Source organism: Corapipo altera, unplaced genomic scaffold, assembly GCF_003945725.1.
Source record: "Corapipo altera isolate COAL_440 unplaced genomic scaffold, ASM394572v1 359, whole genome shotgun sequence".
In the NCBI taxonomy this organism is placed as follows: domain Eukaryota; kingdom Metazoa; phylum Chordata; class Aves; order Passeriformes; family Pipridae; genus Corapipo; species Corapipo altera.
In genome coordinates this window covers 170,051-186,764 of record NW_020884948.1, presented here as the reverse complement: position 1 = coordinate 186,764, position 16,714 = coordinate 170,051, and the positions used below count along the sequence as shown (strand labels likewise).

The following is a 16,714-nucleotide window of genomic DNA, read 5'->3' as shown; positions in this document are numbered from 1 at the left end:
GACATCTGGCAAGGTGAAGTATCTCACAAGAACAAGGGCTAGGGATCATGAAACATCAGCCAGCCTCATTCAGAATACTTCATCTGCCTCTTCATCCTAGTTAGGTTGTCTGTGAAAGACTTCCACCAGGATGCCTACTACCTTATTAGCCTTCCCCCTGATTCTTACCCATAGGCACTCAACCTTATCATCACTATCGTTGAGCTCTGTACAGTTGAAACACTCCCTAATGCAAACTTCTTCTAAAACAGCTCCTAAGTCTTAATGGTTCAGACTCTGAATACAGGCAGAATTAGGCAAGTAAACTTATGAAAATTTTGTATTGCCATTTTATTTTTTTATGTTACATTCCCATTCCTTGACAACAAGAAAATATTTTAAAGTTCTGTTTTAACTCACTCTACAAAAACTAGTTGTTAAAAAGCTAGTTATTTTCCTTCAGAAAAATAATATATCTTACAATTTTAAATAGGCAATATTAAATAATAATGTAAATTATATGCTTTTTTAAAAATTGCACTTAACTTGATTAGGCCAAGTAGAAGAGTGATTGTAGGGTATGGAATTCCAAGTTCTACTTCATTATATATGAATGAATATATATGTGTTCAGTAATGAGCACATCAGAGTTCAGAAGATGCATGGGGATGGGAAGGCACTAAGAACGGCAGACTGGATCTAAAAGAGAAAGGTTATAAATTTGGAATTTAAAAAGCCCTGTGAGTTCAACAGTAGACTTATACAGGGCTAAGATGTCTGTGCCATGAAGTCTGAGTCACAGAGACTTTGATCTCTTTTGTTGATGATAAAACAGAAAACTGGCGACTTGGTTAGCTGTGAATCTCCTCATTGCTGAATGGGGCCATTTTAAAAGAATTAAATTATGACTGCAGGGTTATTGTGTTTATTTAGCAGAACTGAAATAGTCGGCAGCACATAAACATGATTTCTTTACTGTTGCTTATAGAGATAACATAGACTGTCCTTCCTGTTTTTCATGAATGAAGAACAGAAAGAATCAGGTGCTAATGTTCCCAAAAAAACACTCAGGTGGTCCTTAATAGCACAAAAGTGTCATCCTTTCACCACCAGTAACTGAAGGCAATATTGATGATAGGTGCAATTAGAGAGACTGCAGAGGAGATGCCTAACCATCTTCACAGCATGTCAAGGTGACAGCATCATGGTCTCTGGCACTCTCAGTTTTATACTAGAAAAGTTTATTAACTGTAGTAAGTGTAAAAGAAATCTTTAGACTGGATATTAGTTCACCGAAAAAGAGTTATCAAGCATTGGAACAGGCTGCCCAATGAAGTGCTTGAGTCACCATCCCTGGAAGTATTTAAAAGTCATGTAGCCACTTAGGAATATGGTTTAGTGGTGGACTTGGAAGTGGTAGGTTAGCAGTTGAATATGATGATCCTAGAGGTCTTTTTCAACCTAAATTATTCTACAATTTAATACTTTAATATTACTCCATGGGAATGTGCTGCTTCTACCTATCATACGGAGAGCTACTTCCTATGCAAAAACTTCTGTGCAGTCTTTCAGTGGATTCTCTTGTTTCAGATGCTCTTGCTGATTTCAGATTCTTGCGGTGTTCTCCTGCTGACAATCTAACATGAAAGGTTAGAAATACTTCACACCTGTAGAATGGAAACACAGACAAATAGGATCCCACTCTTTTCAGTAGAAAGAAAACACATCAGGATGGAAGTATAAGCTTCACTTTTTCTTGCTTCCTGTCCCCAGCACCCTGGCATGCGATAATGGGAGGGAAGCAACTCATTTAACACAGACTTGAAACAGCTATTTTATTTAGACATTAGCAGGCAAGCATATTGTAATTTTGTTACTATAAATAACATTACAGCATTATAGAAAAAAATGGCTTGCAAGGGACAACATCTGTAGTCCAACTACATCTGTAGTCCAACCTGCTTGAAATGGATTTAACTACAAGCTAGATCGGGTTGCACAAGGTCCTGTCCATGTGATTTTTTAGAACCTCCAAGGGTGTAGATCTTACCATCTCTCTGGCCACCCTGCTTAACTGTTACAAGAGTGAAGAATCATTTTATCCTCTCCAGTCAGAATTTCTGTTGTTTCAGTTTGAGTCTGTTGCTTCTTATTTAATTGTGCATCTCAGAGAAGAGCTTGGCTCATTTTTCTCTATAAACCCCCTTAGATAGTTGAAGATAGGAATGAGATTTAGTCTTCTCTTCCTTTGGCTGGATAAACCCAGTTAGATTAGCCTCTCTCTGTATATATTATGGGTTCCCTTAGTGGCCCGTTCCTCCAGCTTATGAATGTCAATGTGAATGACAGGCCTTTCATGTGCTCCTTGCAATTTTGTGTCATATGCCAACTTGCTTAGGATCCTTCTGTCCCCTTTTCCAGGTCATTGATGATGATGTTAAACAGTGTCAGCCTCAGTGTTGACCCTTAAATTCTGTTTAACTAGGCTTCCAGTTAGATGATTACTTGCAGTTAGTCACAGAGGAGTTGTTTACCTTTGGCTGTCTGGTATAACTGAACCTCTTCCTATTTTACTTCTCTCTCTTCCTCTCTCTCTCTCACTCTCTATACAGATATGTACATACACACACATACATTCTGCAGAATTATGAGTTTCTGTTACATAAATTGACAGTAAAGGGATATGACACAGGTATGCTCTTTTTTGCTCTTCTCTATTTTCACCTTTTTCAGGTTTTTCCTCTAGTGTAAGACATATCCAGACACACCAGTTGAACTTGTCTGCTGGGTTATCACTGCTGCATAGTATTCAGAGTCCTGAGAATAAATATATAGGAGTTTTTTCAGGTGACTGTACTGCGGGATGCAAAAAGCTTCTGTTTCCTGTAATCTAATGGACATTGTGTAGGAATCTGGGAGAGTCCTAGTTCAGGGTGAAGATGATATATCATATTCTTATCTCCCTTCTCAAGCTTTCTCCTTCTTTACTGTATTTTCTGAGTGCATATCTCTTCAATACTGTAATACCTCTTTTTTAGATCTGATTTGTCAGATATTGGAAAGCACCTCTGTTACCACAGGCTACTCATCAATTCAGAGACACGTTTTCTTCTGATTATGAAAGTAACTCAGAGAGGGGCTGATATGTTTTGAAGCTGGCTCCCTGCCAAGTCTCCAAACCTTACCACAAGAAGTCCCCATCCCCCCCCCCCCAAACCTCAGGGAGAAGAGGGAGAAAACACAACTAAGAAAACCCGAAACGAGAGAGAGACAGCTAAAGTTATATATATAAATATATTTACACTTATGTTACAATTATATACAATTGAAATATATACAATTTCACAAGGGAAAGGGAAGGGGGAAGGGAAAAGGAACAGAACCAAAATAAAATATATATATATATATCCCAATTAGTAGCCCAATATCTATCCACTAAAAGAGTTAGCAAAGAAATATCTCACTACTCTCCTTGGGACAATTGAGAGTCGCTCTGGAACGATCGCCGGCAACCTCCGCCTCCCAAGGTCGACAAGGCCTTACCAGGCCTCGCTCCCCAACACGGCAGACTCAACAGCAGGGAACCTGCACCTCCAAGCCGCCGGAAGGAAAGAGAGCGAAGGCCTCTCCTCCTTTCTTCTTATAGTCTGGCTTACGTAAAAATCGTAGGGAATACTGGGTAAATCTGGACCCTTCCTTGGTTACAAACTGGTCACCAAGGAAGGCCTAGCCCAAACTGCCACAGGGGCTTTGCTTCTTCATTCTGTTACTATGACATCAAAGACTTTTTCTGTATAATTTCTGAAGTATCATTCTTAGTGCCTCTTCTCAGTATTGGGATAACATCCAGGTGTTAAATTATCTGGCACTGGTGGTCCTATATAGTTTTACTTCATGCAGTGAATTCTTTTACTTCATTTCCTCAAAGAATGATAAGTGGTAGAGAAAGGAGGGTTGCAATGATCTATTTAAAATCCCTCACAATTAAACATTAAGATCTTTCCTTTTTAAAGAAAGCTTAATCTTATCATAGTAAATTGTGTGACACAACATTGGTAAGAATCCTCTTGTATTCTTTTTCTTGAAATTACATAAAGTAGGAAAAGTTGACTAGAAATCACAGAGATGTGACTACTCAATGCTAGATCCACTACATGCCAGCTCCACTACATGTGACAGATGCAAGATCCACTACATGTGACAGATGCAATGGAGCAAGTGCCTTATGGTTAGAAGTGTAGTTAACTGAAAAATATATGTGTGGTAAGCCAAATATGTTAGGTTTTGTGTGGACATTGGAGATGCTTTGTGTTCATATTGGGCATCTCAGCAGCACTCATCAAGATTTTCCAGGCAGAACAATGGATGCTCGGAAACTCTGTAGCAAGATAGAGTTTATAGCTAAATTCTTCCCCCAAAATATGTTGCCTGCAGTAAGCGCATCAGAAGTTAGTTACCAGGAGTCCTTTAGCGTAAAAGCCTGTGGTCCTACTTGCCTCCCTAAGCATGCTATACTAAAATAATACCTACTCTATACCTGCAGACTGGTGATCTGTGCTTAGTTCCTGGTAACACAACGTGCTGTCTTTAGGTGATGCACATTGCTACCTCATTTGCTGTTTTCCAAACTGTTGAGGTCTAGGTAGCTCATCTTGCAAGCTGCAGATTGAAATGCAGATTGGCCCCGAGACAAGAGGCTGTGAACTGCTGACCTTTCGAATAATGGCTGTGCCAGGAATAAATTACTTCAATGAACTAGACATCTGAGACTCTGCTATGGGAAACCTGGGGTCAAACCGATAAGGAAACCTTGTCTGACTGTGTGAGTGGGGTGTGCAGGGAGTAAAGCCGGGCACCTGTTGGTTCACTGCAGCTGCCTGCTGTGAAGGGGCTTCTGTCCCAGCAGTTTAAGTGTCTGGTGTTGAGAGTGTGACTGCTAGAGTCTCGCAAATGCTCACTGTGAAGTTTCCTTAAACACAAACCAGACAGCTTTCAGCACCTCCTTAGGCCTATGGGTTACCTGCTGCTTTCTTCCTCCTAGGACAGCAGAGCTGCTGCTTGCTGAAGGGTTCAAACCAAGGTGCAAGTTCTTTGGAGCCCTGTGGGACTGGTCCACTATCTCAGCAATGCGTAGAAGGGAACAGTTGCTGTAGGCCACCTCTCTTTGTCTAGGTAAAAGGGCTGTGTGGGGACTTCAGAACTTGTCTTCCATAAGTAGGAAGAACACTGTTAGGACCTGGGACACTGTCATAGTTTGAGCTGCCCCCCTGGTGGCCAGGGGGCTGGAAATGGTTGGTCCCAGCTGAGTTTCCGGTTAGGGGGCCAATCGCAGCTGTTTTTTTCGCTCTTGTGAAATTAGATATCATAACAGCCGGAAGTTGTTGGCAGAGTGTGAGAGCGTCTGAGAGAGAGAGAGAGAGAGAAGTCGAGGGGTGGCCAAGGGTCCCCAAAACCCAGGGGGCCCCTGGGCCCCCATGGCCCTGGCTTGGCCAGGGCTGGATGCAGTGTGTGGCAGTGAGTGTTTGTGTTGTGAGGGAGAGACTCGCAACCATGAGGTGAGAGGAGGGAGGCCTCCGGCCCCCTATGCCGGGGGGCCAGGCCCTCTTCCCTTGCCGGCTAGGCTGAGGGGAGCTTGGTACAGTTTATAACTGGACCGAGTACCCGTGGCCAAGGCTAGGGGGCTCTTTTTTTCTTCTCCCAATGCCCGGGGAGGCGGTGGTGTGGACATAAGGCTCAGTACTGGAGCCAAGCCAGGAGACGGGCCAAAGGGTTCGGAGGTGCCCTATGTGGGTTTGGACGAGGGCAGCCAAAAACTGAAAGCTGCAGCAGCTAAGGAAGAGAGGAAGCCAAACTGGCAGGCTTTTTCTGGGTAAGGAATTTTGGTGAAAGCTATTTGGGGTAAAAAGACTGAGCAAGACCCAGAAGCCTGCAACCTGGAGAGTGAGAATGGAACATCTTACTCTCTGGGAAGAAACCTTCACAAACCAGGGGAAAAGGACTCAAAAGCTGACTCCCTGGACCTTTTGTGATGAAAACCTGATGACGCAAGTGTTTCCCTTGCAACTCAGGAGGAGACCTCAGCAGGAGCTGAGGGCTGGTGGGGGTGCAAGAGACCCTTTTCCCAGATACCCCAATGAGAGAGAGACTTATCACTATCGCCGTGAAGGCTTCTCCTTAAGTGATGTGGGAGGGTCCAAGGGGTGGTAGGGATTGTGTTAATATTGTGTATATAATTGCTTTTTCTATAGTATTTATCGTGTACAGTAATAAATTGTATATAATCCCCTTCCCCCATACTGAGTTGTGCCTGTCTGGACATTTCTCTTCGGTGTTGAGGTAAATTGGGGGGGGGGGGGGGGCTTGGAAATTGGAAAATGGATTTTTTAGAGGGCTCAAACCACAGCAGACACCAGGAAAAAAGGCAAGATCAGCTTGTGCTATGCACCTCAGAAGTCAGAAGTGGGTACAGAATTTCAACATCTGAAAAGTTATCTCTGAGGCTCCCTGCTGGGCCACTGTCTTTTGACTGACACTGACCATTCTGTTAATCAGTACTATGTTATTAGTACCCCACTACTATGGTTTTTAGCTTCAAACTTGTTTGGATCAGCAGGGCACCCATACTTGGTAGTTTAAGTGCAATGTAACTCTTTCAGTGCTGCCTCACCAGGACTCTAAATGATCTTTTATTTTATATCACCTTTCAAAGGTCAATGCTCAGTCTATTTCCTCTGTCTGTGCTGTTCCAGATTTTGCAGACCTCTATCATATCCATAAACATACACACTCTTTTCCAAAAGGTTTATCTGATGTCGGGGTTTAGAAATGTAACAAGAACTGTTAGTGTTTACAATATTAGGAATAAATAGGTGTTCTTGCAAAACTTGTGGTGTGGTTGCATTTGATGCTGAGTAGTGACAATTTACTGGTTGTTCAGTTGTTTAGTTATAGAAAAGTGCAATTTGCCCAGAAACAAAGGAACCATACAATGGGGGACACACTGTAGGCGTGTTGGGAAGGCTGTAACCCCAGAGTATCTCAGCCAATGGGGAAATGGGGAGGGACCTGCATTTCAGGCAAGGAGATAAAAGAGGCTGTGACCTCTATCAAGTTGAGAGACTTCACTGGGGATTGTCTAGTGAACTCTCCCTTTTATTCGAATAAAAGTTTTAGTTAGCTCCTCTGTCTTTTGGACATTTTTGAGGCTCATAATAACAGAAACATATATATATATATATATGTCGCTGTTGAGACGGCCAAAGCAACACAGAAACAGTCTTTTTCCAAAAATAGGACAGGAGAGGGATAGGATCTTTATTGCAACAGATCTCTGACATTTGTACTCCCCAGTGTAACATACATGTTGCATTATTATTGGTGTTTCTTCATAAACATACCTCAGGATTGGCTGCCCTATAGCAAACTCACAATGACTCAGCATTTGCAGACTCACAGTGACTTGCTCTAGCAAGCTCATGGTTACTTTGCAGAAAGTTCAGGATATCAGCTTTTACAGTCCTGTCTTCCTTCCAACAGACCTGCTGTCAACCCTGACATATATATTTTTCAGAACAACAACATAGAAACTACAGATAGCTGAGCCAAGTGATTTAAAGAAACAATGAAGGGGGGAACTGAGGCAGTTAGCCAGGCAACATCCAGTTACTTTTTAACCAGGTGCACTGACTTGAAGAAGTTCACAAGGTGGTCACTTAGAACTTTGGGGGGCTTCAAAGACCACCGAAGACCACTGATGAAGACCCTCAAAGACCTTATAAGGATATGCATGTAATGTTAATAAGTGTTGGGAAATTCCGTGAATACGTAACAGGAATGCAGGGAATGAAAAATGAATAATCATGTAATGCTGACATATAAGCTGTAGTGAAGATACCTCAGGGTGAATTTTGGCAAAATGATAACCAGTGCACCCAGTGCTGATTAAAGAATGCCTTATTTCTAAAACTTAGAGGTTTCTTTTAAGTGCTTCTTTTAGGCAACATATCTAAGTCAATCTTGCTTATGATCCCTTTTTCTTTGCCTTTTTTCTGAACCTTTCCCTTTTCCTTTGTCCTCTGAGATAGAGGACCTCGATTTGTGTATAGTATTGATCAATTCTTACACTGTCTTGGTGTTATCTCTGTTTATTCTTTACTCCTTTCTTAGCAATGCTTAATAATTTGATTTGCTTTTTTTTCACACTATTGAGCATAAAAAAGACATTCTCATACAACTACCTGTTATAACTGTTGTAACAGCTTAGGGCTCTTTATTTCAAATGTGAAGATAGGATGGTTTATTCCCATATGCCCTGCTTCCATCTTTTTGCCCATATACCCAGTACCAAAGACTCTTCTGCTTGCAGTTCTTCTCAGCCTGCCATTGCCTATATTTCCCTAAATAACATTGTACTGTCAGCAGACTCTGACACTGCCATTTTCAGATTTTGAGAAATATGTTGCACAGATTAGGTTCTAAAACATTTCCTTGTGGGACTCTATTGATGACCTCCTTTTACTGTGAAAATGGGCTATTGATTCCTACTGTAGATTCCTGCTATAGATTCCTATCTTTCAATCAGTTATTTAGTCCTGCAATTATTTATTTCTTGGCAGTCTAACTTTTGAGAGCTGATGACTGGCCTCTCCAAATACCTTCCAGAAATCCCTGGTCAGGATTCCAGGATCTATCTCCCTTAGCCACAAGGGATTCATAAACGTTTCAGTGGAATTGTGAGGCAGTTCTTTACAAAAGCCATTATGTCTCATCTCTATTACAACATCTTTATGCATATCCTTACTAATTCTGATCTATCTTACAGTTTCCATTAAATTGCCCGCTATGGACATCAGGCCTGTACTTTTCTAGATTTCTTATAGCATTCTTTTAAAATCAGCTTTTTAAAGTCAGCTATAGATGACACATCCCTGTCTTCTCCTACCAAAGCAGTTTTATATTAGAGATTTTTCAGGTGTGGCAGTTTGAGCCACATTAGAAATCCAAAATCCAATTTCCAGGCTTTCCCCCACCCCTTCCCACAATTTATCCCAACACCGGAGAGAAACTTTCAGGCCAGAGGCTTCTATAGGGGGAAGGGGAAGTATATACATTTATTTACACAAATAAATATTATACAAACTAAAGCCAACTATATATATATGTATATATATAATTACACTTCTATCAGTCCTTTAAGCCCCTCCCTTTAACTTTAGTCCAGGAAGAGCCTTTCAAGGCTGGGAAATAACCAGTCTCTCCCTCGTGGGAGTGTTTGGGGCCCAAAACACTCCCTACCAACCTCAAGCTGTTTGCTGCAGTTTTTCTCCTCGCGAAGTCCAAGAAAGCAGCTTTGAGTTCTTTCTCCTCGGTCTGCTGTGTCATTCTCTTTCTCAGTCTCGTACCTTGGTTCATAGGCTGCTGTAGTGTAGCTTATCAACGTACGTGTCCTGGAATGTTGATTCCTCCTCTGAGTTTTTGGCTGTCTTGCATTTAAATCACGGCAGAGACATCCTCTGGGCCTCTCTCTTTGGTCCGTCTCCAATTTTGCCTGGGATTCCTTTCCCTGGCTCTGAGCTATATTTAGCCCATCCACTTTGGCTCTACTCTAAATGCTGAGCCTCTCCTCCACTTTACAGTGGAGAGAAAGAAAAGCCCCCCCCTCCACAGCTTAATTGCAGAAAGGAGGGGGAAGAGGGCTTGGCTGCAAAGCCTGCCTCTCTCCTCTTACCTCAGGTGCTGTGAGTCGTGTCCCTCACAAACACTCACTCCAAATGCTGTCCCTAACTCTGGCCTAGGCAGAGTTGGGGGCCACAAGGCTCCCCTCTCCCCCCCAGAGGGGGGAAAGAAGGAGCCCAGCCACCCCCTGGCCTTCTCCACCTACACGCAGCAGACACCAACAGCAAAACTGCCAGCAGCTTCTGGTGCTGTGTATATATGATTTTTAGCAGAAGCGAACAAGACAAGTGGTGACTGGCTCTCCAAGGAACACTGCCCTGGCACACAACCACCTCTGAGCCCCTGACTCTCAGGGAGGCCAATCTCAAACTATGACACAGGACATTTGTAGTTCACCCCTGAATTCTTTTAAAATTCCTGGGTATATACCATCTGGTCCTTGTGATTTATTACTATTAATTTTGCCTGTATGTTCCATAACCTATATATTACATACTGAATCTTTCAAGACATAACCCTTGGTGGTGAGCGCCCTTCTAAAAAAAAAGAGCTGGCTCAGGAATCCATATCTGCTGCAGTGAGCACAGATGTAAAGAATGAGTTTAGATTTTTGGTTATTTTCTCTGTATGGTCCTTTAAATTTCTTTTAATTTTCCTGGTGCTGCAGTCTGTCTGGAGATGTCCAGAGCCTGAAGTGTTTGAAAGGGGTTTATTATTAGATTTTATGCCTTATGTAAGTTGTTCTTCAAACTCTTTTAGCCTGTCTCATGGTGTGGTTTACTTTTCATCTGTCAGAAGTTTGGTTTCTATTTTCAATTTATGCCCAAATTTAGCTTTTGGAAGGATGCTTCTGAAAAGCTGTCCCCAGCAACAGACTTTTTTTTTTAAACGAAAGCACATGCTGGTGGACCTTTTTTTTTTTTTTACTTGTCTATAAGGGCTTTATGTAAGGTAGAAAAGGATGAAAGAGAGAGAACATCGCTGTGTGCTGCAATTGACTGTGCCCACAGCACTCTTCCCTTGCCTTCTGGAGGTGTACACAGTACTGTATTAGATTATTGCTTCTGGATGCAGGGATTGCAACCCTAATGGCATCTGGAATTACCTAGGAACAGCTTCTTTAAAAACCAGGAATTCCAGGAAATCCTTTGCACAAAAGGGTATTGTATATATGCAGAAGACTCGTGCTGAACATCTAGACTTGTAATTTATTGGCTGTAGACCATTTCATCTTCCTCACCAGAATGTCAGCATCATGACAACCTTGCTGTCTTCATGTCAAAGCATGTCCTCAGTAGTCACTGACCCCAGTCGCTGACTGGTTCTTAAAAATGACTATACAGTGATGCCAGCTCAGGAGTGAATATGTTTCTATTAGAGATTTATCTTCTTTGGCATGCATGCTGACACAGACAACAATGGCTAGGGTTTCCCTTCCTTCTGCTTCTCTACCTCATCTCCCCCTCTCCCTTGAAGGCAAGGCTGTTTATAGGCATCCCTGCTGCTGAAGACAGCTATGTAAGAGACCTGAGTACATCTCTCCCATGTCCCTTCCCCCCACCCTGGGAGTTTGTCTGGATGAGCTCAGCATCAACTTTTGTAAGTAGCTCTCAGGTTTCAACAGGTTTCACCTATTGAAAAACCTCAATAGGTGCCTGCCCCTTGCTCTTTCTCCTGCTGCTTTAAAATACCTGCTCTTGTCCTTTCCTCCTTAACTATGTTGCAGATATGCTTGTGTCTACCCTCTCTAATCCTTGCCCGCTGGCTTGACTTTTGGCTTGAGCTGCCTTGTCATTACAGGCTCGCATAGCAACCTGACCTGTTGCCTGGGCTGTTGGTGAACTTGCTTTGCTCTTCTTGCTCAGGTATTGTGGAATTTACTGACTCTCAGCTCCCAGCTCTACTTTACATATGGAGCATTCTGTCCCTGCTACTTCCTGACAGGCATACTGGTCAGATGGAAAAAGCAGCTACTGAAAAAAGAAATGAGTGATAAATGGCAAAAAGATGGGGAAATAAATATTCAAGCGTGACAAAGTAGAAAAAACCCCATGTTTTAAGAGAAGGTGTATGATTCAGTGGGGAGATCCTTGTCCGACCCTTGAGCTGAAAAGAAGAAATTATGAGAAAAAGATAAAAAGACTATTTTGGCCAAACTAAAGAAGAAAATAAAATCACATGCACGTACAGAAATGTTAGGCAATTAAGTTAGGCTATCAGGAGTGGATGGAATTGTCCCAATGCAATTTAAGACAGGAAAGGAAAAAAAAAAGCAGAACTGTTTAGATAAAAAGGGAAAACAGAGAACAAAGGAAGACCTGTATGGACCTAATAATTGGCAAATGTGCAACAGAACATACAGGTGAAAATCCCTGTAGCACTTTCCAGAGAGAAACTGGTTTCTTGGTGGTAACAAAAAAAGAGTGTGGATGCTGAAGTGGTAGTACTGTGGTATTCATGAAAAGCAGTGTTAAACATTTTTAGTAGTTCTATGTGAATATTATGGACACATCTTTACAGTAGTTACAAAGAAGTCTATGGGAACCAGAGGACTATTGCAAGTTTCTTGACAGCAGCTGGAAAACCATATGTCTCTGAAGGGATGCCACTGCTGCGTACCTTTCTTTGCAACCTTAGATGATCACCATGTTTACATATAGTAAAGCAGTTCAAACACACTCAAAATGCATGGCAAAACATGTAGCATCGTCATAAGGGTGTTGCTATACTGGTTTGCAAACTTCCTCTGCAATGTCAGGAGTCTGGGATGCATTTCAATGGCTAGTGTTTCTGCAATAAACCCACTGTTTCTTTAAGGGCTTTAAAGTCATGAACTTTGCCGACTAGGAGCAATAGAGCTATGCAGCAAATGGAACTTCGAAGGGAGACTTTCACCAGGAGAGTGTGGAGGTCAAAATGCAGACAGACTGCATGCAGCAGTGCTCCTGAGGTGCCATTCTTCAGAGCTGCTGATGCTATAAAACTGTGAACTTTCTCTGCAGTGTCTGTAAAGATCAGCAGCTCTGTAAGGACTCCGAAATGTTCAGTAGATGTACTGTAACCATGGCACTGCAAACCTCTGCAGGGAGGTTTGAATCATACAATGGTTAAACACTGGTGCTGAAACCTGCAGTATGATGAATCATGCAATTCTTATGGAGTATTTGTAGCTGGAGCATAAGATTTGTCTGCAGCACCAGCTGGAGTATGGGAATTCTTGTGTGTGTCTCTGTCACCTCCTTTAAGCAGTTGCATGGAAGATGCAATAGACAGCCTGATGACACATCCCTGCTTTCTATCTTGTGGCTACAGAAAGCACCTCTTTGCACTGAGACAGAGGCACCAGCTGTCCTGAACCCACCCTCCTGCTCTTGGGCCGCTTAGCCGGGGTCTAAATGCAGCAAGCAAGCCGATTGCCAAACAAATGATCAATTTATTGCCAGCGCTAGGATTTCTTTGTCGCTGTTAGTTTTCCTTTCTTCCTCCTTTGCAGTATCACAGAAGGCTTCCGATGTCCAGCTCTTTCCGTCGGCCAGACACGCAGCACCCCCGACTCCACGACACCGGCTGGTCTCACGGCCCCGCGGTGGGCGCTGCCGTCCGCGCTCCGCTCCGCCCCACCCCGTCCCTCCCGCCTCGTGGGCGCCTCTGCTCTCCCGCTCGCGCTCGGGGCTCCGTGCGGCTGCGCGCGCAGAGGCGGGCCTTGGTGGTGGCGCGGGCACGAGCCGTGCGCGTGCGCGGCGGCGAGGACGCTGGACCGCGGAGCGAGGTTGGCGCTGGCATGGCGGAGGCGCGGCCCGGCGCAGGTGAATGCGACTGCCGGGCTGGGGCGGGGGGTCTCAGCCCTGCAGGTGGGGTGGGCCCAGTGAAGGGGAGGAGCGGCCATCACTCCGCAGCGATACTGCCGGGCAGAAGCCTGCGCCATGGCGGTCGTGGCCGAGTGCTGGCTCGTCGAGGGGTGCGGGTTGCGGGTTGCGGGTTGCGGCACCACCTGTTGCCGCTACCCCGCCTCCGCCCGCCACAAATTGGCGGCGCCTGTGACGCTCAAAATGGCTGGGTTTGCCTGTGCCGCAGGACGCGCTAGGGAGAATTTTGCCTAAGGAGGAACGTACGAGCTTCTAGTATGTGACAAAGGAATGGTAATGTCAGAGAAAATCTAAAGAGGCGGTTGGTTTCGGGAGAATCTACTGCTCTCTGTCGACACCCGTGCCCGTGAAAGCCGGGTTTCAGGCTGCCTGCACAGGGCAATGACAGTGACAATGTCTTAACCCTACAAGCTGCTGTAAAACCGCGGCTTTTCGAGGAATCTGTGAGTAGAGGTCTTGGACGTGCAGGAGGTTATTGCTTAGAGCAGGTGCTACCTGTCTAGAGTGATCTCGGCAAGGGCTCACGAGTGGAGAGCGTCATAAGGACCCGAGCCGACCTGGACGGGGATTTAGCGCCACAAGTGCAAGAAAACGCTTTTTCTTTTATTTGTTTTGCCCTGCGTACTTGTATCATGCAGGTTCAGATTAATTTTAATTTTACGGGTTGTGGCTGCTGAGGAAAAGGAGGGAAACCTTTCAAGATCTATATTCCAGCCTTGCATTTAATGATTTATTATGCATTATGGGCACATAATCCTTATGTAATTGTGTCTTGAGCATGTATCCAGAAATAACACTGTTGCCTAGAGTAATTAACAATATTTAGTTTTTTCATCACATTCTTAATTTCTTCTAGTCTAGGTAGATTTCTCAGGTAATCAATGTCACATTGAGGTCCACTGATGAGCTAACTCATTTCATTGTTTATAGAGTTGTTGGATTTCTGTCAGGAAGAATCCTGGATTTTTGTGTCCTGGGTGAAGAAGAAAATATCAATCTCTACTTTTGCAGCACCCTGATGTTAATTCAGATTAAGATTATCATTAGTTTATGTCCTAAACAGCATCCCCTGTTCTTGGCAGCCTGGCTATCATGACGGAAAAGTTACTTGAGGTCATTTTTTGGTGGTATGAAAATGGACCCTCAACTGCCTTGTGGCAGGTGAAATGGCCTAGGACATGGTTCAGAGAGCAGAGATTGATAGTTTCAGTAAAGCGGGTACAGTCAAATGTCTGCTTGTCTGATTATCTTTCTATCAGGCTGCAGGTCAGCTCTGATTGTGAAATCTTTTGTATGGTTTATATATATTGGAATAAAAAGTCTTAAGTAGGTATACTGAGCTAAAAATTGCTTTACTGAAAAACAGTAGATTAGTCTGGATGATGCACCACTTCTACGCTTGCCTTATAATACTTAAGATAATTGCAACAGATACTGTTGCATGGCATAAGTTCTGAAGTTGATTTATTGTTGTGGCAGTGCTGTGTTATCAACAACAATCTCATAGGTAAGTTTTGAATTGCACTTGTGCAGTGTTAGGGTATAAACTGGCTTTTGCCCTGCAACTTCATGGACAGAGTGAGTGTATGATTTTAGGAGCTTAAAACTGAAAGATGTTTCTGCTTTTGGGGTAGATCGGGGAGTTGTAGAATGACAGTTTTCAGACGCTGCAGATGTGCAGCCCATCCAGTGTATTTTGCCAATAGTAAACAACTATTGACCCCCAAGAAACGACAAAGAGGAAGAATATAAGGAACAAGGCAACTGTAGAATAAGTATTCACATTGACATACCTTTCTAGTTTCTGTCCCTCTGCACCTAGAAGGGACAAATGCATTGTATTTAAGAGCTGTTAATGGATTTTTTTTATCAGTTGGTGTAATTGCTGTTGAATGTAGTTTTTGGTTTTTGCCCTCACGATGGCAGCTGAGTGTTTTACATGGTACAATGCGTCATTAAACTGAAGATATCACAGAGTTTCTCTAAAGCCTGTAAGGGTGAACAGGAAAGTGAATGCACCATTCCTCTTTTTTTTTTTTTCTTCTTCCTGGTACAATTTAATACCGGTATTGTAAGATTTGCAGGGAGTGTCTTCCAATTAACTTATGCTTCATGTTCAGCAGACTGGACCATTTCTTGTCTGGGTATTCATAGTGCTGACACAAATACATTGTTATGTACACACTATATTGTCATTTGTCTTCAGGTGAAAGAATTGGTTATTTAAATTACTTAAAACTGAAGACATCAGTCCTCAAATTAAACTGAGAGATAGTATATAAACTGAACATATAATCCTAGAATATTGAGTTGGAAGGGACTCAAAAGGGTCATTGAGTCCAGTGCCTGACATCACACAGAGTGACCTAAAAGTTAAACTAGATATCTAAGAGCATTATTCAAGCACTTATTGAACACTAAAAAGCTTGGGGTCAGGACTACTTCCCTGAAAAGCTTTTTCTGGTACTTGACTGCCCTTTAATTGAAGAATTTTTTCCTGTTACTATCCAATCTGACCTTTCCTTGATGAAGCTTTAAGGCATTCCATCATGTCCTATCACTGGCCACCAGGGAGAAGAGATCAGCATCTCCCTCTCCGCTCTCCCCCGTGAGAAAACTGTTGGCAGCAATGAGGTCACCCCTCAGTCTCCTCCAAACTCAACAAGGCTGGTATTTTCAGCTGCCTCTCATGTCTTTTAGTCCTTTCGTTGTCTTTGTTGCCCTCCTTTGGACACATTCTAATATTTTTATACCCTTCTTGTGTTGTGGAGCCCAAAACTGCACATAGTACTCGAGACACCCTTAAATTCAGCCAAAAATAGTATCTCGATAAAAAGGGGTCAATTAAAAAATGAGTGCTTGTCCAGTCAGAAAAACTGGTACTAATCAGTATTGTTTGTTTCGTTCCACTTCTGTATTGATCATGGTACTGTTGTCAGCACGTACTCCCTAATGGTGGTATGGTAAAATTACAAGAGACGATTTTAAACCTATAACAGTACTTGAGAGATCTAGGTAGCATTAGCTTTTTGGAGAGTCTCTTGGCCTAAGTCATAACCTAAGCACTTATTTCTTTGAATTCTCATGAACCAGGAATTCTCATGCACCCTGCCCTACCATGAGGGTAACCTACTCAACAGGTAAAATCTGTACTACCCCCATGAGATTTTAGAAATTTCTTCTCTTTTTTACGT

At 43.0% G+C, this 16,714-nt stretch overlaps 1 protein-coding gene and 2 long non-coding RNA genes across 8 annotated transcripts in view; 2 read left to right on the top strand and 1 right to left on the bottom strand.

The window, feature by feature from the left end:
• Positions 1–460: 460 nt before the first annotated feature.
• Positions 461–9,640, bottom strand: LOC113956352. Its single transcript, XR_003530819.1, has 3 exons — positions 9,381–9,640; positions 1,500–1,646; positions 461–678 (listed from the first exon to the last, which is right to left on the bottom strand). It is a non-coding gene; the product is annotated as an uncharacterized LOC113956352 (long non-coding RNA).
• Positions 5,469–7,948, top strand: LOC113956351. Its single transcript, XR_003530818.1, has 2 exons — positions 5,469–5,848; positions 6,636–7,948. It is a non-coding gene; the product is annotated as an uncharacterized LOC113956351 (long non-coding RNA).
• Positions 9,641–11,183: 1,543 nt separating the features above from the next.
• The window catches only part of NFX1 (nuclear transcription factor, X-box binding 1), a 72,422-nt gene continuing 66,891 nt past the window's right edge, over positions 11,184–16,714 (top strand). For 5 of the 6 annotated variants that reach the window (XM_027662821.1, XM_027662819.1, XM_027662820.1 and 2 more), the window contains exon 1: positions 11,184–11,253. In XM_027662821.1, the coding sequence (XP_027518622.1) occupies positions 11,199–11,253 (55 nt within the window). In that variant the 5' untranslated portion in view covers positions 11,184–11,198. Of the gene's footprint in view, positions 11,254–13,384; positions 13,461–16,714 lie in introns of those variants that run through there. The other variant, XM_027662816.1, reaches the window with a different exon arrangement.